Raw genomic sequence first — 26,377 nt, forward strand, 5'->3', positions numbered from 1 at the left:
CTCCCTTCCCTCTCTCTAAAAATAAATCAATAAAAACATTTAAAAAAAAAAAACAACAATGAAATCCACTCTGGACGAAACAGTAAAACTCAGATTAGACATGTTGCTTAACTTATTATGCTGGGGTTACGTCCTGCTAAACCTGTCCCAAGTGGAAAATATCCTAAATCAAAAATGCATAAATAGACAAAAACACTGTACTTGAAAAATAACTAAATAAAATTAATTTAAAAATGCAGTTATTGAAAATTACATGATTATCTATTATACATGCTGTACCCCTGAAACTAATATAAAATAATCTTGAAAATCCAAAAAAGTTATATAAGAAGTTTTTTAAAAATGCTTTTACTACACCTAAAGTACTGAACATCGCAGCCCAGCCCAGTTGGTTTCCACTGAATGCTGTCCTTCCCACGCCACCGTGAAGTCAGAAAGTTGGAGAATTAAGTCCGACCATCACAGCCCGGGGACCCAGGTGTACTGTTTCAGAATCCTTCAGATCCTTTGTGGAAAGGGCCAACACATCAAGGGAGGAAGGTGGGAACAGTGAACAAAGAACTATGCAGATACCATCACTCTTTTTGAGGAAAGGATGACACCAGCTGTCACTGGGCTAAAACTCCAGGAGCAAAGGGAAGAGTTCGGCAGCCCACGCCGCGGCTGCCACTGCAGAAGCCTGAGCGTCCCGCCGGGAGGAGTGAAGACCACACACCCTGAGCCCCGGCTGGCTGCTAGCAAAGTGTGCAGCTCACCGGCCACTGTGGAGCCAGGGTAGCAGGGCTGCTCCTGCCCCTCAGAATATTTTCCAATAATGATGTTAACGATTTCCCTTCATTGTAAAAGGAGTGAAAATGCAGGGGGATATTTAGAAGCTAAGCAAACGTATTCAGACAAACACCGTCATTCGTGATCCTGACATCCAGAGGTCACCCTGGCTGCCATTCTGCTCCGCTGTCGTTTTCCTTGGCTTTTTTCTATTCATACACGCGCGTACGTGCTTTCTTGTCATCATCAGTGTGTACCTGTCTCACAAAACTAGGATCATACGGTAACTGCAGTTTGGTGCCCCACTTCTCCTCTCAACATGCCAGCACAAGCATTTTCTCGTGATCCTAAATGTGCTTCAACTCAAAATAAAGCATTTAATGGCTGCACACTATTCCATATGTTGTAAGTCCCTCGGCGCCAAGCATTTGCTTTATTTCCCATTTCTTTTTTCATTTTTAAAGTTACCATTCGCACACAGTAAAGCGTACCCCATTCAGTGGGCAGTTCTGCAGGTTCTGACAGAACAGAAATGCAGACAAGTTGTTGCAGCCGTTGCCACCGTCCAGACACAGAACCGTCCCATCGTCCCCCGGATTTCTCTCTGCCCCTCTGTTCACAGCCTTATGTCCTGTCAACCCCTGATCTGCTTCGTTCCTATAGTTTTGCTTTTTCCAAAATGTCCTATGAATGGAAGCAGACGACATGTAGCCTTTAGAAATTGTCTTCTTTCACTGCACAGCGTTGTTCTGAGGTTCGTCCACGTGGTTTTACACGACAGTGGTCTGTTCCTTCCTGTCGTGAGTAGTTCCCACCGAATGACTTCACCAAGTTTGTCAGTCTAGTTGAAGGACATTCCCAGTGCTCGGTGGTTACAAATACATGCAGTGTTCAAGTGCTGTAGGCTCGATAAGTTTGCATTTCACTTTCTGATTATTTTTGCTATAGTGTAATATGGAAACATTACAGTAATGAAGGTGTTCCAAATCATTGATCCCATTAAAGGAGGTAATAGCATCGGCTTAGAGTCCTCTTTAAAAAATCAAGTGTGGGCATTGCTGGGGGGGAGAGGGATATAGAGGGACTAAATGGTAATGGGAAAAGATACAATAAAGATTAAATAAAATACAGTAATAGATAATAATAGAATACAAATAAAACAAAATGAATCATGCCTTTAAAAATTAAAAAATCAAATTATTGTTTAAATATTTTACCTTCTAAAATGGGGCGTTTGTGAACTTCCAAGTATGCGCTGCCTGATCGAACATCCTGGGCTGGTGGGAATCAGATAAGGCTCGTGATTCACTCCATGGTTCATTTTCAAGTGCACCTGATCTGTGACAAAGAAGTGACAATGACTAAGAGACAAGGTTCACCTGTTTTCCCTCCAGCACTAACTAAAGTCCACTGGGTCCCCCAGGGGCAAGGGACAAGCTCTGTGTTTGTCTTGCTTTGTCATTTATCACGGGACTACATCTAGGCACGCCTAGCTGTTCCTCAGAGTGGCCTCTGGCTTTCAGCAAGCTCCTGTTCCACGGTGAGTGACTCAGATAAACAGCAGCGGGCCCTGGAAAAGTGCCATTTTATCCGATGTCCTTTGGTTATCACGCCGCAGGAACTGTTGTTTGTATCAGTTGGCCTATGTGAAAACTGGTTTCATCACTCCTGGTTTTGCTCAAAGTCGCAGATGCTTTCCACAACATTAAGTGAGGACTTACCGAAGTGCCATTCCTCCTGGCCTCGGCCACCCCAGACGTCGTCAGAAAACCGCAGGACAGTGTGCAGAAGGCACAATCCTGTCTGTTGGCTGCATCTGCTTTCACGCCCTTCTGTCTTCTATTACAATTCTCAAGTCTCAATTCTCAAGCCTCAAACCGTGGTTCTCAGCCAGGGCTGGTTTTGTCCCCACAGCAAAGAATCATCTAGTCCGAAGTGCCAGTAGGTTAAGAAGCCCTAATGTAAAGGGTTAGAGACTGGAGTTAACAGCGTCTACACTTGAAAACGGGCAAGCAGACTTCAGTCAGGGCGTTAGTGTGGGGCTGAGTCGATTTAGGGTGGAGTTAGGTCTGGTTTTGTTGTTCTCTGTTTATCATCAGTGCACCACGGGATTTGAACTCCTTTAGCAGGGGGCTGATGTAACCTCGTGCTTACAGTGTGGGCTGGAGTGCCAGAACTGTTTGCTGTCACGCTCCTTCCTCCTCCTGGGGTGGACCGCTGCCACCTGTTACTTAGTGCCAGGCTCCTGAACGTGAGGGAGGAGGGTCTCTGGTGCCCTGGTCCAGCCTCAGTCTTAGGTCTAGTGGGGCTGGGGCTCTGGGGTGGGGCTCTCTCCATGTTTCTGCCCTCCTCCTGGCGACAGCAAACCTGTTTGGTACGGATATGGGATTCTAAGTCCAAGGAGTTTGCTGACGCTTCTCCGGCAGTAGAGGGATTTTGCTTCTATCCTTCCCCCTCCCTGCAGCAGAAATTCTGTCTGCGCTTTCCAAAGTTAGAGGATTTCCGACCCTCTTCTGGATTTGGTATTACTGGGTTTGCTTCCCTTCCTCCCATGGCAGAAATGGATCTGTGCCTGTGCCCCAAGGGTGAGGGAGTTTGCTGCTTTTGCTTTCTCGGGGTGGGATGTTGTGCCCGCCCCCCAACCGCTGCGCGCCTGCCACACGAGGGGCTTCTCTCCAGTCCCTTTCTTGGTCTCCATCTTTCTCGAGAAGAAAGAGTTCTGGTGGAGTTTCATGGAAAAGTGCTTGCAAGTGAATGTAAACTCTCTTTGTATCTGAGGCCCTCAACTACTGCAAACTGCTATGCTAGCTCACATTTGGCCTTTAAAAATTAATTAAAATTTTAGGTGATTTCAGCCCTGGCTGGTGTGGCTCAGTGGATTGAGCACCGGCCTATAAACCAAAAGGTCACTGGTTCGATTCCTGGCCAGAGCACATGCCTGGGTTGTGGGCCAGGTCCCCAGATGGGGCTGTGCTAGAGGCAACTGACCAATTTCTCTCCCTCTCTCCCTCCCTTCCCCTCTCTGTGAAAGTAAATAAATAAAAATTTTTTTAAAAACCATAGATGATTTCCTCTTGCTCACTTGTATGGTATGGCAGCCACTTCTTTCTCCTGTGCCTGCCAAACTTGAGGGGATTCTTGTGCTCCCTCTCTTTTTTGGAGTCTTTTCTCTCGTGGAGTTCGGTTTCCTTGGTTGCTTGGCAAACTCAGCTCTCTGATGGACTCAGGAGGTTATGATTCTGTAGATTATCCAGCCTTTTCTCATTATGATGTTGGAAGTGACGTTCTTTGTACTTAAAAATTCTAAACCCACAGCAAAAATCTTTATTGAACGTACACTATATGCCTGGCATTGTTGCAGGTCCTGGGGAGAGAGAGGGAGACCAAACAGTTCTGATCTCATGACATTTAGATTCAGGTGAAGGGAGGCAGATGTATTTATTTCCGTATCACAATACCAGGTGGTGATAAGTTCCAGGAAGAACACAGAAGCAGATGAGAGCAAAAGCAGGGGTGGTCTTTCCCCTTCCCTTGCGCCTGCCCATTAGTGTGGACACTGTCTACACTTCACTTTTTCTTCTCCGCAGGGGTCTCTATGTCGGAGAGTTGAGTGGACATACCCTGCCCTCATCTGACGTATACATTGCTAAGATTTCAGCTCCCAACAGTAAATGGGACCATCATCCCCACCAGGATATGACTGTTCCTTATGAACACGCCAGGTGTCCCATTTAAGGTCAAATACCAACGGACACAAAATACAAGGGTATATACTTTGACTCAATACAAGGAAGAACTTTCAAACAGCCACAGCTGCCTGCAAAAATAAAAAAGGATACTGTTCTGCAAGGTAATAACTTCCCTTTCCTTGGATAAGTTCCAACCTATTCCTGGCACCTTTCCCACTTACCCCGAGGGCATCTAACCATCCAGGTGAGGCGAACCACCCCAGCCTCTACAAGACCGAAAGGCTATTCCTGGGACGCTGCCCTCCTGGGCAACTCAGCACCGATCCTTCATTCTCACCCCACTGCGCAGCTGAGCGGACCAAGTGTGTCAGAGCCGAGCAATGACTCGACCAGGATCACAGAGCCAGGAAGGAGGAGGCGCAGCGGGGCTCGGGGCCAGGGTACTGCATCTGGCCCCCAAACTGTCCTTTCCCCACACCACAAAACCTCGGGCGTCATCTTTCGGCGGCTCCACACCCGCCGTTGTAAAAGAGGCAACCTTCTCCAAGTTCGAATCCTTCTTGCCCGTAAAGGGGGCCTTTGCGCACGCGCAAAGGCAGCCAAAGGGTAGGATACAATCCGAGGTGCTGTAAACATCGAGCTTCTTGTCTGCTTACCAGTTCTGACTAAGCACCTTTTGCCTGCCTCCCCCCCCACCCCGGGCCTTAGCCGCAAACCGATACATTAAGAAAAGCAATTATTGGCGTAGAACAATTCTTAACTTAGGGCAAAAAAAAAAAAAAAATTAGGAAAACTCGTGTCTGGACTCCAGTCCTGTGTTGAGCGTCGGAAACGGCGGGTTGGCTCTTTCCCTTCAAGTTTCCCCCTTTGCCACTTTGGAGTGACTGGTTCTGCTTCAACAATACGGAAGAGGTGAAAAGCAGTCCATTAGTTGAAATGGCAATCCACCAGCCGAAATGATGGGGGTTCCGAAGGCCGTGCGCATGGGAGCAAACCCCACCAGCTTCGCCAGCCAAAACCTGGAAAAGGCTCGCGAGCTTTCTGCGCACGCGCGTGCAGCATCGGGGGCGGGGCTTCAGCGGGCGGAGCCAGCGATACAGCTTAGCGAGGCCCTAGACTCCAGGCGCGTGCGCCGGTTTTGGGCGGGGTTTTGGGCGGGGTCTGAAAGGGCGGGGCCTGGGTGAGCGGGGCCCGGCCCCCACGCGCTGCCCCGCCCCCTGGGCCGCAGTCTAGCTCAGGGAGGCGGCAACCGCTCCTACTCGGCCCTTCCCGGTTGGCTGGACCAGCTGTGCCTCGGTTCTCTGGTGACTATGGGGGACCCCAGCAAGCAGGACATTTTGACCATCTTCAAGCGCCTCCGTTCCGTGCCCACCAACAAGGTAGTGTCCGCCGGGCGTGTTCAGGCTTGCGTGGCATCCCTGCGGGGCTCCGCGGGCGGCCTTGCGGTGCCAGTGTCCACGGCCGCGGGAGGAGGAGCCGGCCCGGCCTGTGACACGTCGCACTTGCGGCTGCGGCGGCTGGGCCTCCCTTGGGTCCGAACCGCGCGCCGGGCCCCATCCTCAGCAAGGGAGGAGCGGGAGAGGGGGCGCACGGCCAAGCCCGAAAGCGGGGCGGGCAGCCAAGGGGTGCGGGGGTCCTGGGGCGCGGGAGGCGAGAGCACCTGGGGGTCGTGGGGGCGGGGAGCAGAGGCTTGTGGGTTCCTGACATCTGGCGGAGGAGCGTACACGCGGCGGGAGCGGCCTTTTGGGGTGGCCGAGTGAACACTGTGAATTCCTGAGAGAGCTGGGGGCGAGCTTGGAGGTCCCGAGAGAGAGTTGACGAGGATACCCCGCGGTTCCTGCCAGTGGGGCAGACACCACAGGCCACCTGTGACCCAGCTGGGACGCAGGCACCCAGTCGGAAATCCACCTGGCAGCACTGGGCGTTTGGGAAAGCTTGGCGCGGCCCCTCCCCACCCTGGAACTGACCCCTAAAGTGCCTCAGGGCGCCTGTTGGAGCCTGATTGACTCCTTGTGTCCTTCGATGGCAGCTTCAGTGTCCCTCTGTGACAGGGCCGCCCAGGGGTCAGTGCAACGGCTTCCGGCTCTTTCCTCCTTCTAAGAAAGACCAACGCAGAGCCTTTCCCTTCCTTCCCTTTGGGTCTCTTTGGAGATTGGGATTTTCCTTCTGTGCCCATCTCCAGAGGCTGTCTCCCCACTTCCCCCCATGCTTTTGCAACTTTTGGGAACTGGCTGGACGTGTGATGATGCATTGAGCTAAAGTGACCCCTCCTCTGAGGATCACAGGTCAGACTGGAGCCTGGAGAGTGCAAAGGGCTGTCCCCGTCAGCATCAGCGTGGACTCTCTTCTCTCCACCCATGACAGGAGCTCTGTCTGGGCCCCACAGTCACCTCCAAAGTGAACACCTGTTAACGAGCGTGGTCATGAGCCGTGACATGATGGCATAGGAAGTTCCCGAGTTTTACAAAACGTAGATGTCTTTGTTTTAAGTCTTGATGGCAGAGGGGGAGCCCATGATGTTACAGCCTAAGAGGAGTGAGAAAGGCAACCATGCACTGGATGCGATGTCAGATGAAGGCAGGGAAAGACTCCAGGGCCAGTTCCTTTGCTGGTCTCTTGGTTTTCAGTTTTTGAGTCATCTGTTAGTGAAGAGTGGTTCCTATATATCTAGACAACATTCAGATCCGAGTTGGCAGTGCAGAAACTGGCTTTTTGGGTCTGCTTTATTTCAGAAACATAACACCGAAGGGAAAGTGCCCCTTTAAGAGAAGAAGTCGGTGTCTTCTGCCTAGAAACACTGCAAAGCACCCATATGGGTGCAGCGGTGAATTGCTGCCCAGACCCTGCTGCTTTCCAGCCGTGTCTCCTTGGGCAGGTTACTTGAACACTTACTTTGTACTTTATTTTCCTCAATGAAAAAATGGGACATGAGCAGGATCTAACTCAGAGGGTCATTGTGAGGATTAAGTGAGAAAAATCCCAGAAAAGGACCTGCATGTATTGGACTAGTCTTCAGTACACATCAGCTGCTTTTTATTGTTTTTATTATGAATGACACACCTACAGAACACTTAATTCTGTAATAGGATTAAGAAAAGCATTGAGCAAAAATAATTTCTGCTAATGTTCCACAGTCTTGTGCCACATTCCCGAATTGAGACTTTTTATATGATCATTAGTAAGAATCAGTGACCCAAACAAAGATGAGAACTAGTGTTGACAATGTGGACGAGTTGGGGGGCATTCTCAAGGTGGGGTTCCAAAAAGAAGAGCTGAGATACACGAGACAGGAAGGCTGGGTAAAGAGAGCAACTCGGCTTACTTTGAGACGTGGTGTCCAGTTTCTCCCAGTCGTGGGTGATGACCATTTACTCCGGGCCAAGGGTTTTAACTCATAAGGGTCAGTTTTCTAGTTTGTGAAATCCTTCCTTAAAGCTATACTGTCCCTCAGTTTTCTGTTGATCACTCGAGTGATTCATTCAACAAAAATCATTGAGCACCTGCAGTGTGCCGAGCGTTGTGAGTACACTGATGCCCCCTCAGCAAAGAGGCCGGCTCCTGCCTTCAGGGAGTGGATGGTCCAGTGGGCAAAGGATGGGGCCGCCTGGCCGTGTGAGAGGCAGCGACGGGTGCAGACTGCCTGGGGTCCAGTCCCCGGGGTTCCGTTTCCCAGCCGTGATACTTCATAATTCCTTAGTTTTCTCTAAAACGGGGGTCAGAACTGGGGTATACTACACAATTTGGGGAATGAGAATGGCAACTCAGGGCCCTTGTTTGAAGAGCATCAGGAATTTTAAGGTGAGACAGCAGAGCATTAGCCAGCCCTGGGCCCTGCTGAGCGGGGGCCCTGTGGGACTTGCAGGTCACACATGCACCAGGGAACCGGCCCTGGTGGGCTTGTCCTGAAGATTTGGTCGGCCAGCAACGGTGGTGGGCGGGGAGGAAGCACTCGGCATTGGCTGTTATTTCTGCAGCAACTTTATTCTTATCATTCATTTCCATCAACAGAATAACTCACATTCTGCCCAGAAAAGGGAGGCTCAACTTTGCACAGTCCCCACTGTCAGAGCGCCGTCTCATGCCCCGCAGGAGACTCAAGGTGGCCTTGGGGAGGGCCAGGCTTGTGTTTCCAACTGCCTCCGCCCTCCAGTCCCACAGGGCCCGCTCCTAGCTCAGTAGCCCTTCCATCCTCCAAACGGCCCAGTTACCTGTGTCTGTGTTTAATGACACTTTGTGCCAGGCCCCACCCTTCATGAAGCCACTTTCTAGCAACCCATCATCGCAGTGGGTGGGACAGAAGGATGCTGGGGTGGTGGGTTGGCACCCCGACCCCTGCTGTTCGTCCCTCGGAGCTGGCCTCTCACCACCTCGGGCGTGGCTCCCAGACTCCAGCTCTGGGCTGCACGCTCTTATCTCTGCCATCACCTCTGTCCACAGTGCCATCTCCTGCACAGGCTGTTGCCTCTTACGGCCCATTTAGGTTCTTCCTGAGATCTCTAAAGCCTCTTGGACCCTGGCTAGAAAACATTTTGCATCTTGTCCTTGCTTCCTGAGACTCAACCTTGCAACTAATTGTCTCGCCCACTGGACTGATGGTCTGTGGTCTCCAGGCACACCTGCTGAAACCCCTTTGTGCATCCACCCTGAGTGCCCCAGCTGCCCACCTGACTGTACGGACATACACAACTGTCCCTTGAGTGAGTGAGGGATTACAGATGGCCCCCCGCAGAGGGACAGCACCTTTGACATCGTCCCACGGAAAGGGAGCCCTCACTCCAAGGGCTGTCTGAGTCTCCCTGTCCTTCTCTGCCACCGCGGCGGGCTCTGCAAAGGCCAGCACGTGGCCTGGCAGGGGGCAGGGGTGTGGAATCAGGAAAGCCACTGACTGCTTCATTCCTCAGTGGCAGACATAGCATCTGGCACTGGACCATCAGAGCGAGTGGCCAGCACCTTTTGTGTCCTTTGTCATCCACCCCCACAATTCACACCTGCTTAATGTGAGCCTGTCGTGGGGAGGGACTTTGGGAACGGCTCCTGTCTTTGCTCTTGCAGTGCCCTCAAGAGGCCAGAAGCCAGGTCTCTCCTGATTGTTAGAGTCAGGACAATCTTTGGGTGGATGACTCTGCCTGTAAACTGGATCTATAATTTAGGCACTTATTTTTTCTGGAAATTTTTAAAAACAATTCTATTAGTGGAATTGTTACTGTCCTGTAGTCCTGACTGTAAAGACTTTATTTATTTATCTTTAGAGAAAAGGGAAGAGAAGAGAGAAACACTGTTGTGTGAGTAGCAGTCGCCTCTTGCACACACGTGGCCCACAACTGAGGCCTGTGCTCTGACTGGGAATCGAACCCGTGACTTTTTGGTTCACAGGCCAGTGCTTAATCCACCGAGCCACACCAGCCAGGGCCTGATTTTAATTAATTGTGTTAATTTCTGTGGCAAGCATTGCATACTTTAAAGTACTTTTACACTCCTGCTCATCAGATGAAGAATGCCTGACTTTGGTCGGTGTTGAGAAAGGCAGGCTCTGGGTCTCTCAGAGGCTGCGGTCATCTGAACACTGAGGTAACCGTGCGCCAACTTGCCCACGGCCGGCCCGCTCTTCACTGGCTGCTGGACGTCCTCCTGGCTGGGCCTCCCCGCTCAGCTGTCCAGGTGTCCTCAGGCCATGGCAGCTGGCTTTCCCCAGAGCCAGGGATGAGAGAGAGAGTGAGAGAGAGAGAGAGAGAGAGAGAGAGAGAAGAAGAGGAGGAGGAGGAGGAAGAAAGGAAATCGGGGGGACAGGGAAGAGGAGAAGGAAGTCAGTGTTTTTTATGACCCACAATCTGGAAGTGACAAAGAATTCCTGCCATGTTACGGTCACACAGATCACCCAGGAGCAGTGAGGGTGGGGAAGTACACAAGGGTGTGGCCATGGTGGGGGTGGGTCACTGGGAACAGCGTGGAGTCTGGCCAGCACCCTCCTCCGGCTGAGGACGGAAGTGCGTGCAGTGCCCGCCATCCATTAGAGAGCCGCCGTTCGGAGGATGGAAAGGCCTCGCGAGTTCTCAGCCAGGGACATGCCCAGCTAGTGTTCATCTAGGTGACTGGTAGGAGTCCCATTAATGCTTCAAGGATGGGCAGTGTTTGAGCGGATACGCCCCTGAGTTCTCCCTACCCATACTGCGTAGTGGTGTAATAGATTCATAACAATATATAATGTACTGTATAATGAATGTCTTGTACCAATATAGCTCAATTAATACAATAATAATAATAAAATAAATTGGAATTTGGGGGTTACAAATCTGGTTGAGATAGTTTCTGTTAACCAGTTTGACCTGTGAAGGTCAAGCAGTTTCCAAGCTAAATCATGTATGGTGTCCCGTGGGAAGGCTCATTTGGCTCATAGAAAGTAATTAATAGTTGAGTTTTCGAATTTTCTTGCAGGCGTGTTTTGACTGCAGTGCCAAGAATCCCAGCTGGGCGAGCATAACCTACGGGGTGTTTCTCTGCATCGACTGCTCGGGGTCCCACCGGTCGCTTGGTGTTCACTTGAGTTTTATTCGGTGAGTGACTCTGTCCCCATTGGGGGGTGGGAGGGGTTACATGGGTCTCTTTCCCCTTTTTCCTTTACGTGTCCTTTGACATCAAGGGAAACGAGAGGTTGGCTGTGAGTTATGGAGATTCCAGTCATATTAAGCAGACTGGGAAAACGTCACGTCCAATGTCGTTGCCTGTAGGGAGCGCCCCTTCCGAGCCAGGAGGCCGTGGTGTGGAGCAGTCAAGACGGGGCCTGACACGGTGCTTCCTCTCCCCTGTGCTTTTCTAGTGACACAGCAGCACCAGGGAGTCCTGCTGAGACAGGGAGGAGGGGAGGAGGGGCTGTGGGCTGCCCACCCCCCATCCCCAGGGAGCCAGTGCCCTCCCGCGTGGGCCCACGGCCCCGGCTCCAGGCCCCTAAAACCCCACAGCTGAGTGATGGTTTCTGTGTGAGGTTTACTAGCAGATACAAATACTTGTAATAGGAACGTCTTGCTTCTCTGTTCGTCTGAAGTCTTGGGCTGCACTGGCTCCTGCTGGCAAGCTCCTGTCTTCCACTCCAACGCGGTTGTGGGGGGTGGAGGCCTGGGTGGGGCCAGGGAGACAGGCGCCACCCACACACACATGCAGAGCCCCAGGTCCAGTGGGAGGTGGCAGGTGCCTGGGTGACAGAGAAGAAGTTGAGATGATAAAAGAAACAATCCAAGGATTCCAGCGGAACTCAGGGCTTGCAAGGCTAGCGAGGCCTGCACTTGGGCAGCTGTGGGCCGTGGCTGGGCACCCGGAGCGGCCACGCGGGATCCCTCTGGTTGCTGGCCACCTCCAACCAGGTCCCCCACGTCCCTGCCACTTCTCTCCCAGGGAGGGAGCCAGCTAGGCAGGCTACTTGGCATGGCAGCAGCATTTTATCTTATTATGATTTCAGGAATATTGCTACAATACAATGACCATGAAGAACATTTGTTTTTAAAGAATAAAGTCTGTTCTAATTGCTGAGATGTTTTGTATGATGGCATAAAAACTAAATAGTAATAGCAGCAACATTATTTTCTTTTTTAATATATTAATTTAAAATTTTCCCGAGTTTTTTTTCCAGAAATCAGTTTGTGAAGGCCTGATGTGCCAACGATTTATAGCCCTGTAACTCCGTAGGTGATTGTCTGGAGAGGAGAGTTCTTCTCTGTGTTCTTACTGGTTTTAGAGTGCCGTTTCTTGTCTTTTCTTAGCTGCGAGTTTCAGAGTATTTTGAATACACGGTCCTATCCTTCCCTCTTTTAAATCTTGAGGGATTCCGTTGCCCGGGCAAGTTTATTTCCAGTGTCCTTCCCTCCCACGCCCCGATCGGTTGTTACCGGTTAACACGGAGACCTGCTGTGCCCAGAGCCCAGGAAGCGTGGACTCCGGGTGCCGTGGGAGCGGTCGTCTGTCTGTCTCTCTTCCCTGTGTCCTTTCCTCCTCTTCTCTGCCAAGCCCCGCCCCTAAAACCTGGCCCTCCCTCCGCCTCACCACCGAGCTGCGCCCCAGTTCCGGCCCTTCCAGGAGTGCGTGGTTTTCGGGCGTGTCTACGGTGGAGGGAAGGGCTGACCGGCAGCCTGGGGAGGCTGGACAGCGGGGTCTGTCTGGGCTCTCCCGGGTTTAATCACTAGCCTTGTGGAAGTCAGATAAATATAACTGTATGAATCACAGTGCTTGTAAATGATTTGAAACAACGGTTAAAAATGACTGTTGAGAGGCAAAGTCAAGGATGATAAGGGTACTCAGCATCTTTTATTTTTATGTTTTAAGAGGTAGAGGGCTGTTCTTTGAACATTTTTCACTGATTAAAATAATTACAAGCACTAGCTTATCGGGAAAAACCTTGTATCTTGACCCATGTAAGGGTCACGTAGGCTGTGGGAAAGCAAAAGCTGTCCTTACCTTTACCTCGCTGGTTAACTGGAGCTATTGGGTTAAAGTGACAACTCATCCTTCAACTTTTGTTATTTTTGCCGCTCACTCTTTTCTTAGCACTCGGATTCTTTTACCTTTCCCACCTCATCTAAACTGAAGACAGGAAACAGCCTACACTGAGCCACCTCCTTGTGCAGGAACGGCACCGAGGAGAATTTCAAGTTTCTTTCGCAGGTTGGCTGTATTCAGAGTCCACTGTCATCAAAACATTTTGTTTTATTTTTTTTAAGATTATTTATTTATTTATTTTTAGAGAGGGGAAGGGAGAAAGAGAGGGAGTGAAACATCAGTGTGTGGTTGCCTCTCAGGCGCCCCCTACTGGGAACCTGGCCCGCAACCCAGGCATGTGCCCCAACTGGGAATCGAACCAGCACCTCTGGTTCGATTGAACCTGGCCTCTGGTTTGGAGGCCAGTGCTCAATCCACTGAGCCACACCAGCCAGGGCAACATTTCATTTGAAATTCCAGTATGTGCGAGAGAATCCCTGTCCGCTCAATTCAAGAACAATTCAGGTTGTTTTTTCTTTTTTATCTTTATTTCTAAGAAACATATAAACAATGTTTGGCTTTATTTTGGCAAAGATAGTTTAGGACTAAAAGTGGTAAGCCAGGTTAGCAAGTCTGAGGACGTTTAGCTGCGGTTCTAGCCCTAGTTCAAGTCAGGTGCCTGTATGTGCTTGTACCAGGTGTGTGAGAGAAAAATTGGGGACACGCCTGTCCCCGGGAGCTGGCTGCTTCCATACAGCTCAGTGTGACAGGGTTACCGTGACGATGAGGGTGATGGCGAGACTTTTTAGCCGTATGGTGTTTGCCAGGAGCCAGGCACTTTTCAGAGAGTGGCATGTTTCATTTCTACAAGGGCAAACGGGATGAGCCTGTCCGTGTCCCTGCTTCACAGACGAGGAGAGCGAGGCGCAGGGGTTGAGATAACTCCTCCAGGGTCACGCGGCTGGAACGGCGAGGCGGAGACTCTCGGTCTCTCGGCCTGTCTCCCGGGCTGTGCTGTTAATGGCCACCCGTGACCAGTGGGGTGGGCACAGCCACCTCGCACCACCTGCGGGGAGAGGGATCATGACAATGTGGTGACTAAGCAAGATCTTTCATAGAAAGGACTTCAGAACCAGATCCATAATGTTATCCCGGAGCTTGGTAATCAAATTCCAAAAGGTTTATTATTATCTTTGAGAAATATGTTTCTTATCCAGTACAGCTTAACTTTTACTTTTACGTCACCATGAAGCAGATATGTCATGTGTATATGTAATAATAACACATATCACTATTCATCCTGAGGTAGCTGTTGGCCTTAAAATAGCATCTTAACGTTCACAAAGGTTCAATGTTATAAACAGGCATAGAAATTGGTAAATGGAAGGGCAGCGTAACACGAAATTTTGGGTGGGGCTAAAGCCCTTTTTCTTCCTCCCTTGCCCATTTGAGGGGGTCCACCTACAGCCGCCCCGACTCGGGAATTCACAGTAAACACGGGCAGACTGTCGCGGATACAGGAGGGCCTTGCTTTTTGCTCCTATGGACTCAACACAAAGATCCAACATTGTCATGCTGTCCTGTCTTGCTTCACACTGATCACTTGGTGACATTTTTTTAAAAGATTTTATTTATGTTTTTAGGGGAGGGGAGAGAGAAAGGGGGAAGATCAATGTGTGGTTGCCTCTTGAGCACCCCCTACTGGGGACCTGGCTGGCAGCCCTGGCGTGTGCCCTGACTCGGACCTGAACTGGTAAACCCTCCGGTTTATAAGCCAACACTCAATCCACTGAGCCACACGGGCCAGGGCTGAGTTTTTATTGTTGGGAAGCACACTTAGTGCCTTTACCTTGCTCTGAGGTGATCCTGGGTTTCAGGTGTGGGGGGTGGGAGGCACTTGCAGCGTTCACTTCAAGAGCGTTCAATCCTGAGTTTTCTTCCCTTCCTCGTGGTGGTGCTGGTGGGCGGGTCCCTTCCACCTGGTGGTGAAATGATGAGCATCCTCCAGGCTCTACTACGGGTCAAACTGGACCCCTGGAAAAATCCACACAGAACATCTACTTCCGAGTAGAGACTTCTCCTAATTTTAGGTGGTGACCCACTAAGGGTGTGAGGCAGAGGCAGCGTCATTGCACCAGCCCCAGGAAGCTTGTGGTATTCCGTCCCCTAGAGGGTGTGGCCGCCGGAGTCAGTCCCGCCAGAGTGCTGCGGCCTGCGTGGCCTGCCTGCGGCCTGCGTGCAGGGAGCTGGGGGTCGGGGCCTCCAGAGCCCTGGCTTCCAGGAAGGGTGAGAGGGGCCAGGAGCTGCCGGACCAACGGTCGTACACTTTGGAGCCCCCCTGCCACCTGGAAGCATGTGTCACTGTGAACATGAACTTAGAGTTCTTCAGGGTCCTGATGACCAAGGAAACCTTGTTCTCAAAAGTTTAGCGGCTTGATTCTGGGGAAGAAAAGTATTAACATTTAAGAATGTTCTTTCCATTTAGATCTACAGAGTTGGATTCTAACTGGTCTTGGTTTCAGTTGCGATGCATGCAAGTTGGAGGAAATGCTAATGCAGTAAGTTCATCTCAGACTTGTTTTCCTTCTGTGTGAATGTGTGTTCCACTTGTAAAGAAGTTCAGCGTCCGCACTGTGCGGGAGGCCTACTGGACAAGGAAAGGCGTGAGGGGCTTTGGAGCCGGACCACCCGGTTGACTTGTTTGTCCAGCCATCTGCTAAATGCCTAATAAACACAAGGCTTTGGGCTAGGTGCTGGGACCTAGTGATGAACAAGACGAGTAGATTCCCTCTCTTACAGACAGAAACAGAGAGCCACTAAAGAAGCAAATAAACAAGAACTTTTAGTGGGGCAGTGCTGGGAAGAAAGCGTGAACGGAAGGCGGTGATACAGAGGGACTGGGAGGCCTCCTTATGGCCGTGGTTCCCAACACGCAGGGGTGACTTCTGTGCTTAGATGGGAAGGAATGCTTACAGCTGCTTACACCTGAATCGTATTTAGTTTACGAAACCTACAAATTTTTAATAAAGCCTGTTCTCGAAATACAGTACATAAATATATATTTACAAACATTAATTTCTGTGCAAAAAATAACCAATTAAATGGCCAGTTTATAATTGTACACAAAAGAGCAGATTAAACCCTACTTAGAACCCTAACTGAGGATCCTCAAACTTTTTAAACTTCATTTACAGATTTAATGTGTCTGACTTCTCAGGCTCTAAATTGGAAGCCTTACAAGTCTAGCCAGCAAAACACCTAAAGCACTGATACCCTATTTATTTTTTTTAAAGTTGTTTTTTTTTAGAGAGAGGGGAAGGGAGGGAGAAAAAGAGGGAGGAGAGAAACATCAATCGGTTGCCTTTCGCACACACTCCCCCCCAGGTACATGGCTTACAACCCTGTATGTGCCCTGGTTGGGAATCGAACCAGCAGCCTTTTGGTTCGCAGGCTGGCATGCGATCCACTGAGCCACACCAGCCGGGGCCGATACCCTATTTATAACACCAAGTGGTAGAGGTTTAATTAATAGGATTCCCATAGACATGCCATTTAACATTCAAAGTATGAGAAATCAAATTTGTGTACACTTAAAATAAAAACTACATCTAGCATCAATTTTATACTTCAAATTAAAATTATAAATCTAAATAGTAGTTTTCAAAATACCAGATTCCTTTGGATTAGTGTTTCTCAAACTTTTTTCATTATTGTTCCCTCAACAGAAAACTTAAAGTCAGATTATCTTAAATTTAAATTGGGTTTAATTTCCCTAGGGAGAGGAAATTAAATACCAAGGAATATGATTTTGTCTGGTAAGGGTGAGCATTGGAGGGTCACAAACCACTGTAATAAGTAAGATTTTTTTCACTTTCCAAGAAACAGTTTTGCCTCATTAAGAATGCATCCAATCCGCCCTGGCTGGTATGGCTCAGCGGATTGAGCCTGTGATCTGAAAGGTTGCAGGTTTGATTCCCAGTCAGGGCACGTGCCTGGGTTGTGGTCCAGATGAGAAGCAGCCAATCTTTCACAGAATGATGTTTGTCTCTCTCCCTTCCCCTCTCCCTAAAAATAAATAAAATCTTTTTTAAAAATGCATCCAATCCTTAATATTTTAAGCATCTTATTAGAATCACATGCTCATTTTCATGATACCGACAAACTTGTTCCAATACTGTGGGTTTGGTTTTATGTGTCCTTATTTCTAAGTTTACCCACAGTTGCAGAGCCCCCGCCAACCTCCAGAGAGCAGCTTTCTCATCCCCAGCCAGCCGGGGTGGCGGAGGTTTGGGGTGGGGACGGGTCAGGCCATTGGCCGTTCCACTCGGCAGTGGAGTTGGAACCATCCTACCTGAGTTCGAACGCCAGCTCTGCCTCTCACGTACCTGCGTGACATTGGTCAAGTTGTTGGACCTCTCTGGGCTTCAGTTTCCCCACCTGCACGGTGTAGATGGTAACAGTGACAGCTGGTGGTGTTGTGTGAGGATCTAATAATGGGTCGCTGCCCGAAGAACATCGCCCAGGATCTGGTACATGTCAGCGCGCAGTACCATTACTGATTAAACTGGGTCAATAAAAGGAGTGCTCATACAGGGTTTTGGAATGCTTCCTTAATTAAGACATGACTTCTGTAATTCGTGTCTGTGCGCGGACCCTTATAAGGGGCCGGAAGCAGTCTCCTCTAATTGTTCAAGCATTTGTCACCTCACCTGTCTCTGATCATGACTAAATAGTGCTGAACAAGGCGAAGGCTGGCATAGCTCCTAACCCATTTGTCAAAAATTCTAATTTAGTGGAATCCAAATTAAAGCGGGTTTCTCGTGAATTAAAAGTAGTCCTGAGTGGAAAGCGTCCCTCCAGACCACAGAGTGACAGAGGCAGTTTCCTCGAGACATGAAGGCCAGCTATTTTATTTTGCAACTCAAGGCTTATGTCCAGTTTTACCAAAATACCAGTGTTACATCTGTGGAAAGTATTCCCTTCTACAAGGAAAATTTTACTTAAAATTTTTTTGTTGTTTATGTGATTTGGGTTTGACTAGTACTTTAAAAACCCTTCGTGATGAAGCGTTTGGGTCGCTGCGTGCGCCGCGCTGCAGTACTGCCAGTAACCGCGCATTCTCCCCCCCCCCCCGCAGGCGTCCTTCTTCCACCAGCACGGCTGTGCCACCAGCGACACCAACGCCAAGTACAACAGTCGTGCGGCCCAGCTCTACAGGGACAGAATCAAGTCGCTGGCCTCGCAGGCCACGCGGAAGCATGGCACTGACGTAAGCACGGTGCTGACGTAGCGCGGCCCTGCGCAGGTCGGGCGTCCCCTTCGGCGGTCGTGTCGTTGCGTAGAGGAGGCGATGGTGGGATGTCTCAGCGATGGTGGGATGTCTCAGCGCGCTGCTCTTAGCCTGGCGCCGCGTCGCTGTGTCGCTTTGTTCTCGTCGTCGCCCGCCCCTGCCCCCCACCCCTCACCCAGTCAGGTTTTACCTGTGCTTTTCTGTCGGGACGCCCCCTTTAGTACAGGGTCGTGGCTCTAACGCGGCGCTCAGCCCGCAGCACCGGGGCTCAGGCCCGGCAAGGACGGTGTCCTCCGAGCCGGGTGCTTCACGGCCTTGGTGCCTGGGGCGTTGGGCAGCGCGCCCCCACTGTGTGTGCGCGAGGCCATCTTAAACCATGAGACCTCCCACGGAAGGCACAAAATGTGACAACGTGGCACAACGTGGCCACGGAAAGGGCACTTGCTTTACAGCAGGAACTGAAACATGGCCGAGTGTCGCCTTGCTCCGCTCAGCTGGGAATGAACACCTGGGGTGGCTCAGGTCCCTCACTGCTGGGAATGGGAATTGTTTTGGGGGCGCTGCAAGTAGATCGTAGTGAATTTGCGAGGAAGGGCGCCACAGACGAGGAGGCTCGGCCAAACTTTGGGACCAGGGCTCAGGGCTGAAGCCCTTTCCGGCCTCCTCGGGCCTCGGAAGCAGGGCTCGCTGCATTGGGCCGTCCCTGAAGTGTGCTGGGGGTCCCGCACAGCCTGTTGCTGACCTTAAAACAACGGAGAGGACCCGTCTTTAGCAAACGGGTCTCTGGAGGAGGAGTGGAGAGCATCAGTAAGACCTTCAAAGCCGGGGTAAATGCTGACGTGCTTCATGTTTCATTCTAGCTGTGGCTGGATAGCTGCGCCGTTCCGCCCTTGTCCCCCGTACCCAAGGAGGAGGACTTTTTCGCTTCACACGCTTCCCCTGAGGTACGTGTTATGCTTCTCAAGGCTTCACTCATTTTCCCAAAGTCACCGGATCAGGGACTATAAGCCTTGGAAGCCTAAAATATTTACTGACTGGTCCTTTAAGGAAGCGTATGCCGACCTCCATCTTAAAGCTTCAGCTGTTGTCAGCCGTTCTGCCTCCTCCTAGTCCCGCTGGGGAGGGAGCACCATTTCTTAACTGCTGCTCAATCCACTCTTTAGTTATTTTCCAAGTTGAAAAAATGTGTATAGTTTTATATAAACTGCTAGGCCTTGGTTTTTTGCTATCATAATTTGCATATGCATGTTATTAATACAGCCAATAGTTACCAGAAATAGTTATCAAAAAAAGAGGGAAACAGCTGGCTGGTGTGGCTGGTGTGGATTGAGCACCAGCCTGCAAACCAAAAGGTCGAAGGTTCAGTTCCCAGCCAGGGCCCATGCCTGGGTTACAGGCCAGGTCCCCAGTAGGGGGTGCACAAGAGGCAACCACACATTAACGTTTCTCTCCCTGTCTTCCTCCCTCCCTCCCTCCCTCTCTAAAAATAATAATTTTTTTTAAAAGAGGGGAACAGAAAACAATGAAAAAGATAAGGTGTTCTATTGTCTATTGTGAGCTTTGCTATTGTTTAATTTAGAACTAGACACAATATCCACGATTAGTAGCTGAGAAATTTTAAGAATGGAAATGATGGGCTAAAGAGAGGAGGGAAATGAATAGTTTGGTGTGGGTTGCAGTTGGAGATGTTAGTAGGAGTTCATGTTTACTGTCGATAGTTACACACGTGCGTGATGGAGGACAAGCGTGCAGTCGTGTCGATGTGAGGGAGTGAGAAGGGCACCTTCACCTGTGGGTCTCCTTCCCCAAGTCTAGTCTTAGCATGAGAGACGAACCCAGGCTGAGGGGCATTCCACAAAATACCTGATGAGTGGCTGTCGGAAGTTCAGGATCATGAAAAACAAGGAACGACTGAGAAACTCTTACACACACCGGGGAGGCTGCGGAGAAGTGACAAGTGTGGTGCGGGGTCCTGGAGCGGAAAAGGGACGTCGGAGGGGACATTGGGGAAATCCAAATGAAGTTTGGCCAGTAATGTGCCATCGTGATTCTTAGTTTTGAAGGATGCACCATGGGGATGTTAACATTAAAGGAAGCCAGGGCCAAAGGAAGGAACTCTAGAAGTATCTTAAGCATCTTCTGTGTCAACCCGAAATTATTGCATAATAAAGATTTTATTTTTTAAAAAGGAGGAAAGTAAGGAATTTGAGCATTGAAGTAGAGATTTAAGATTAGACACGTTTAATACAATATTATTCTTCCCACTAATCCAGGTACTAAGAAGGTGACTATTTAAATGATTGCTTTTTCCCCATTTTGATGTGTGTTTTTATGGCTTTTCTCACTTCTTTTCAGGTGACTGGCACAGGGTGGGCCTCAGCAGGCCCAGAACCATCTTCAGCGCCCAGGAGTGAGGATCCTCCGCCAGCAAATAACGAAGGTAGCCTTGGGGGCTGTCGCAGACCGCTGCCCTGAGGGCCAGGGGCGTGCTCTGAGACGCTTAGAAAGGGAGGCAGACTGCAGGGCCGACAAGGTAGATCCCTGAACGTGCAGCAGGACCTCATTTTCATAAGAAATAGAAACAAAAACATGAGCACACAAAACCTTCTGGAAGATACACGCCAGATTCTTACCCGCAGAAGGAGATCGCTGAGGATTTGTACTTTTTACTGGATACAATTTTGAAGTGGCTAAACTTTTATAACGAGTATCTGTTTTATAATAAGAAAATAACATTTGATACCTAATGATTCACATTTGGTGACTTTATTATAGGATTGTATTGTTATAATTATACTTACATCAATTGCTTACATTTAAAAATGGGAGGATGGAATAAGGGGACTAAATGGTAATGGGGGAAAGATTAAATCTAAAAATAAGTTTAAAAGTAAATTTAAAAACCATTTATGTGAGTAACATGGATCAAGACATCAGCTTTCCCTGATTTAAAGTTGAGTGTCCTGTTAGCCAGCATGTTAGTGGAAGTGGACAGCGGGGACATAACACTGACGACGAAGCAGTGAACGCCTAGCGTGTGGCGTCCGGAGAGGTGCTGGCTCAGACCAGCTGCGCTGGGACCACTTGAAGGGACTTAGTGTAACAGGAAGGAATGAGCAGTCACCAGGCTTAAGGTTGGGGGACAGTACCAGGCAGCTTCTGGTGAGGCTGTGGGTGGAGGGCTGAGGGTGTCACTGCCTGTCTGTGAGAGGGGCCAGGGAGCATGCTGTGAAGGAAAGAAGTCACTCCACTCGTCTGGCACTCCAGCTGGGAGGGCAGGCGTGTCCGAGGTTCCAGCACCCGGCAGATGTCAGCCGGCCTGGCTCTCACGGCGCTGGCCTGGGAGTGGGCTTCTCCGTGAGCCAGGAGGGACGTCTGGCATCGTGGGGAACAGCGAACGGAGTTGGGACAGAGGTCTAGCATTTTGGGAAAAAATAATAAAGTTTCTTCAGTCTTTATACCAAACTAAATTCAAGTGGATAAAAGATTTAAACATAAACCACTAAAATAACGAGAGTATTGGAAGAAACACGGGTGAAGATTTTCTGCCGCCCTGGAGTGGGGCAGCCCTTCTCTGCGTAGCCGAGCTCATGAAGGGAAGAGATTAGTAATCTGACCACTGGTGGCCTGGAGTAGTCCTTTAAAGACACGCGATCGAAATTTACAGTTCAGCCCCGACCTGCCTGGTTCACTTGTTTGCGATTGTCCCACAAAGTGAAGGTCAAAGTGAAGGTTGCCGGTTTGAATCACGGTCAGAGCACACACTTAGGTTGATCCGTGTTTCTCTGGCACATTGATGTTTCTCTCCATCTCTTCCTCCCTCTCTAAAAATATCTTTTTTTTAAAAAATGCAATTCATATATAGACAAAAAGTTCATCAATATGCAAAGAACTCTGACTGGTTTCGTATGGTTTGCAACCTGTGAGTTTTTTCACATTCGTTTTTATGCACGTGGCCCCCCATGTCTGCAGAGACGGCATGGACACATCCAGGTGGGGGGGGCTTTGGGGTTTCTTTCACTTCCACTGCCCCGCGGCCGCCCTGGCCCTGCACTTCTTCCCTGTGTTTGCTCTCGTTGGGCTTGGGGTGGGACTCTGACCCGGCCATCATGTGGCCGCCTCCTTGATGGAGTCTCAGCTCCAAGATTCTGACATTGCTGACTGACAGAGGAAAGGCTGGGGTTTGTAGCTTCTGAAATACAGACGGTCATTTGAATATCGTCACCTTTATAACTTAGTAGCATAAAAGGCCTTCTGACAGTGAAGGTTACCTGCTGGGTGAGACCCACATAACCTGTCACGTCCAGGTGTCTCCGTTCATTTTAGGACCAGAAAACAGAAGTAACTAAATGCAGAACAGGATTTGTCCTTGTAAATATTTTTAAGTTAACCCCTAAAGAGTTTCTCCTAAAAGGTTTTATTGTTTAGAATCCCCTTCCTTTTGCACCTGTAACAGCACTTTTCCTGTCTCTTCTCCATCCAGAATTTTTCTTGTCTGTTTTTTAAAAATTCTCACCTGAGGGTATGTTTATTGATTTTAGAGAGAGGGGAAGGAGGGAGAGACACGTCGACATGAGAGAGAAACATTGATCAGTTGTTTCCCATACCAGGGATTGAACCTACAGTCTAGGTGTGGGCCCTGACCAGGAATCAAACCTGCCACCTTTTGGTGTGTAATTCGACGCTCCAGCCAACTGAGCCACCAGCCGGGGCCAGAGTTTTACTTAAGGAGCTGTCAGGGAAACTGCTGTCTCAAGGTCTAACCCAGAGTTGCATTGGTCAGCACTCGGTGACCGGCGCAGCCTTAAGGATTGCACTGTAAAGAGGGGAATAACACAGTTTTGACAAACAGGATATGAGGCCTTGAGCACCGCGCCGGTGTGTTCTCACTCGCTGCTGTTCCCCGCTCGTGGCCCAGCCCAGAGGAGGTGCTCGGTGAAGGCCTGCTCGGCTCTGTCTCTGCAGGGTGTCATCGCTCTGCCTCATCCTCCTTTGCAGATTTAAAAGCCTTAACTAGAGTTTACCTTTTAAATATTTGTAAAAATGAAACAGTTGCATTTCCTCTGTTGGGCATGGCACTCTTTAAACGACAGCTTTGTCGGCATATAATTTGCGTACCATAAAATTCACCCTTTGAAGTATGCAATTCGGTGGAGTTAAGTATATTCACAAGGTTGTGCCACCCTCATCACCGATTCCAGAACATTTTCATCTCCCCACAAAGAAACCCCACACCATCCTGGCTGGGTAGCTCAGTTGGTGAGAGCACTGTCCACATATGCCAAGGTTGTGGGTTCGATCCCCAGGCAGAGCACATGCAAGAGTCAACCAGTGAATGAATAGGTGAAACAGCAAATTGGTGTCTCTTTCTCTCTCTCTCAAAATAAATAAAATATAACTTTACCCCCCCAAAAAAGCCCATATTCGTTAGTAGTCACTCCCTGTTCTCTCCTGCCCCAACCCCCAGCCCCTGGCAACCTCCAGGCTGCTTCTGTTTGTAAGGGTTTGTCTGCTCTGGACATTCCACATAAGCGGAGTCAGACAATAGATGGTCTTTTGTCACCAGATTCTGGTGCCTAACATAATTTTTAGAGGTTCATCCGTGTTGTAGCACGTGTCAGTATTTACTTTCTGACCAAATAACGTTCCATTGCACTAATATACTACATTATGTTTACCCATTTTTAAAGGAATACAATTAAAATGGCAGAATGTTTCTAAGTAAAGACTTTAATAGAGTTCCTAAGCAGGATCATTTTTTGGTGAACTAGAAAACAGGGCAGATTGCTTGGCAACGGAAAATGCAGGTTTCTGTCGTCGCCATAATTGGCGTTAGAATTTCCGAATGTTACCGTGTGCTGGGCGTGTGCTCCAAGTGTACGCCAGCTCTCTCAGCGCAGTGCACTTCAAAACGGGGGTCGTAAGGTAGAGTTCTGAAGGGCGGTAATTAGGGGGACCACTGAGATTTTTATTCTATAAAGCAACTGGATAAAAAATGCACTTTTAAATCAAAATTCTTATAATGATGAAGTAGGATATGGAGCTAAAAAGAAAGGGACTCATTGAAAAAAATGGATAAGATATGTAGTACTCTGCAAATTGAATATATTGCATATTCAAAAGCAAGTTTGATGAGTACATTTTCTGCATTAATATCAGTATTTTTAACTTGCAGGTGGACCAGAGCAAGGACCAAGTGTGGAAGGTCTCAACATACCGACCAAGGCTGCCTTAGGTAGTGTGCACAAGAATATTCCATGTGGCCTGGCTGGTGTGGCTCACTGGGTTGAATGCCGGCCGCGTACCAAAGGGTTGCTGGTTCGATTCCCAGTCAGGGCACATGCCTGGGTTGGGGGGCCAGGCCCCCAGTAGGGGGCATGTGAGAGGCAACCACACACTGATGTTTCTCTCCCTTTCTCCCTCCCTCCCTTCCCCTCTCTAAAAACAAATAAATAAAATCTTCTTTTTTAAAAGGATATTTTGATTTAGAGAGTGAGATTCATTAAGAAAAAAATGAATCTTGCCTTTGCATTCTGCCTAGAATTTATAGAGTACGTGGCACCAGGGTTATTGATATCTAATCTCCTCACGAGAGTTCATTCAGCTGTTCCGTTTCAGCCGGCCCAGCAGCTGTGCCAAGCAGCGACACCTGGGGCCTGGCGCTCTGCAGTTTAAGGTGGGGCTGGTGAGCGTTCCCAGCATCAGCAGAGGTCAGGGCGGCCCCCGGCCCCCCAATCCTGTTTACTCAGGGGGCTCGTAGTGCTCTCTCCCCTGTCTGAGTTCATAACAGGTGAACTTAGTCTTTAGTTTCTCGTTACCAGGGAAGTATAATCTGAGATGGGTGCCTATCACATGTATTCACTGGAAAGCAGCTGCTTTAGCGAGAAACAGCCATTAGAAGTGTTTCGGGTCTTTGCATTCAGAGACTTGGAGGGCCCTGGGGCAGGCCTGTGGGCTCTGCAACGCAAGCCTGGAAGCCGTGGAAGGAAAGACGTTCCTGGGTCTCTCTTTCCTACTTGAAGTGGAATGATGCTATTCTCTCACTGGGGCTAAAGATTTTAATCTTTTGTTGTTTGTGGTTTTACGCTATCGTTTCCTAGTAAAGCACATTTTCAGCTTTGTGAAAAAAAATTAAGACTTTATTTTTACCAAGTCTCTTACACATGATTCTAAAAGCAAAATATATATTCTATGATTAAAGTTTTCCAAAAAAATCAGTATTTTAGAAACTTTCTCTAAAACCGTTATATATTTTGTGCAATTTAGACAGTACTCATACTAAAATAATACGATGTTTTATGTCTCATCAATTAATATGATAAAATCGGTATATAACTGAAGGTGGAAAAGCATATCACTTACTGCTTAGTTGTATTCATAATGCCTGGCTAACTGTGTATTTTAAATGGATTTCGAAAGTTTTTGAAGGCTAGAGGTCAGTGGGAGAGTGCGTTCCAATATGCACGGACACACTCCCGAAGAAAGCGGTGGACAGCCGGCCCAGGCTCCTTATTTCTCTGCAGCGTGGACACTGTGTGCAGACACCGGGCTCTCCAGCTCGGGGAAGCTCTGCTCTTGTGAAATGAGCTCGTGCACAGGGTGGCGACAGAGGAGGGCTGCAGTGCACAGGACATTTATTCGTGTGTTGTTACTCGGTAGTTACCGTATGTTCCACGTGAACGGCCGTGAGCTCGCTCTTGCCGCGGCCTGCATTTGTCCCGGTTGACAACCTCATGTGGAAAATGGTTGTAGTGTCTTAAATAGTAATGTACAGTATCTTAGGATTTTTAAAGAGAAACACTAGAAATATAAAAATATATATTTCAATCTGTCTGACTTTCTACTTTTTGTTCTTTGACAGAGGTTTCTTCTATCATAAAAAAGAAACCAAGTCAAGCTAAAAAAGGAGTGAGTATGTTGTATAAAACACCGGTAGTTCAGCCCTAAGTAGCTTATGCACTTGAGAAAGCCACCCATGTCACTTTTGTTTATTCTGAGCCTATTACATGTAATGAGTCTGGATAAAGACTCTGTGTTTAGCTGGACGAGGTGATGTCACATCAAGGGAATATTTTCTAGAATGTGCTCAACATGTCTCCTGTTGATGAAAAAATTCCAAAAACCCAGCAGAGGCTCCCAGGAGATTCCCCTGTTGCTGCGTTTGCAG

The 26,377-nt window shown here is 49.0% G+C and overlaps 1 protein-coding gene and 1 long non-coding RNA gene across 4 annotated transcripts in view; one reads left to right on the forward strand and one right to left on the reverse strand.

The window, feature by feature from the left end:
- Window positions 1-617: 617 nt before the first annotated feature.
- On the reverse strand, window positions 618-5,110 carry LOC128626818 (uncharacterized). Of its 2 annotated transcripts, none has more exons than XR_008390876.1 (3): window positions 4,795-5,110; window positions 1,986-2,106; window positions 618-1,852 (listed from the first exon to the last, which is right to left on the reverse strand). It is a non-coding gene; the product is annotated as an uncharacterized LOC128626818 (long non-coding RNA). The 2 variants fall into 2 exon arrangements; XR_008390877.1 differs by lacking the exon at window positions 4,795-5,110 and adding an exon at window positions 2,490-2,679.
- A 559-nt stretch (window positions 5,111-5,669) lies between these two features.
- The window catches only part of ARFGAP3 (ADP ribosylation factor GTPase activating protein 3), a 39,732-nt gene continuing 19,024 nt past the window's right edge, over window positions 5,670-26,377 (forward strand). For both annotated transcript variants that reach the window (XM_053661889.1, XM_053661890.1), the window contains exons 1-8: window positions 5,670-5,836; window positions 10,890-11,008; window positions 15,406-15,478; window positions 18,058-18,189; window positions 19,071-19,154; window positions 20,566-20,650; window positions 24,386-24,445; window positions 26,072-26,118. In XM_053661889.1, the coding sequence (XP_053517864.1) occupies window positions 5,768-5,836; window positions 10,890-11,008; window positions 15,406-15,478; window positions 18,058-18,189; window positions 19,071-19,154; window positions 20,566-20,650; window positions 24,386-24,445; window positions 26,072-26,118 (669 nt within the window). In that variant the 5' untranslated portion in view covers window positions 5,670-5,767. The remainder of the gene's footprint in view (window positions 5,837-10,889; window positions 11,009-15,405; window positions 15,479-18,057; window positions 18,190-19,070; window positions 19,155-20,565; window positions 20,651-24,385; window positions 24,446-26,071; window positions 26,119-26,377) is intronic.

This window comes from Artibeus jamaicensis, unplaced genomic scaffold (genome assembly GCF_021234435.1).
Source record: "Artibeus jamaicensis isolate MK-2021 breed Jamaican fruit bat unplaced genomic scaffold, CSHL_Jam_final contig_233, whole genome shotgun sequence".
Lineage (NCBI taxonomy): Eukaryota > Metazoa > Chordata > Mammalia > Chiroptera > Phyllostomidae > Artibeus > Artibeus jamaicensis.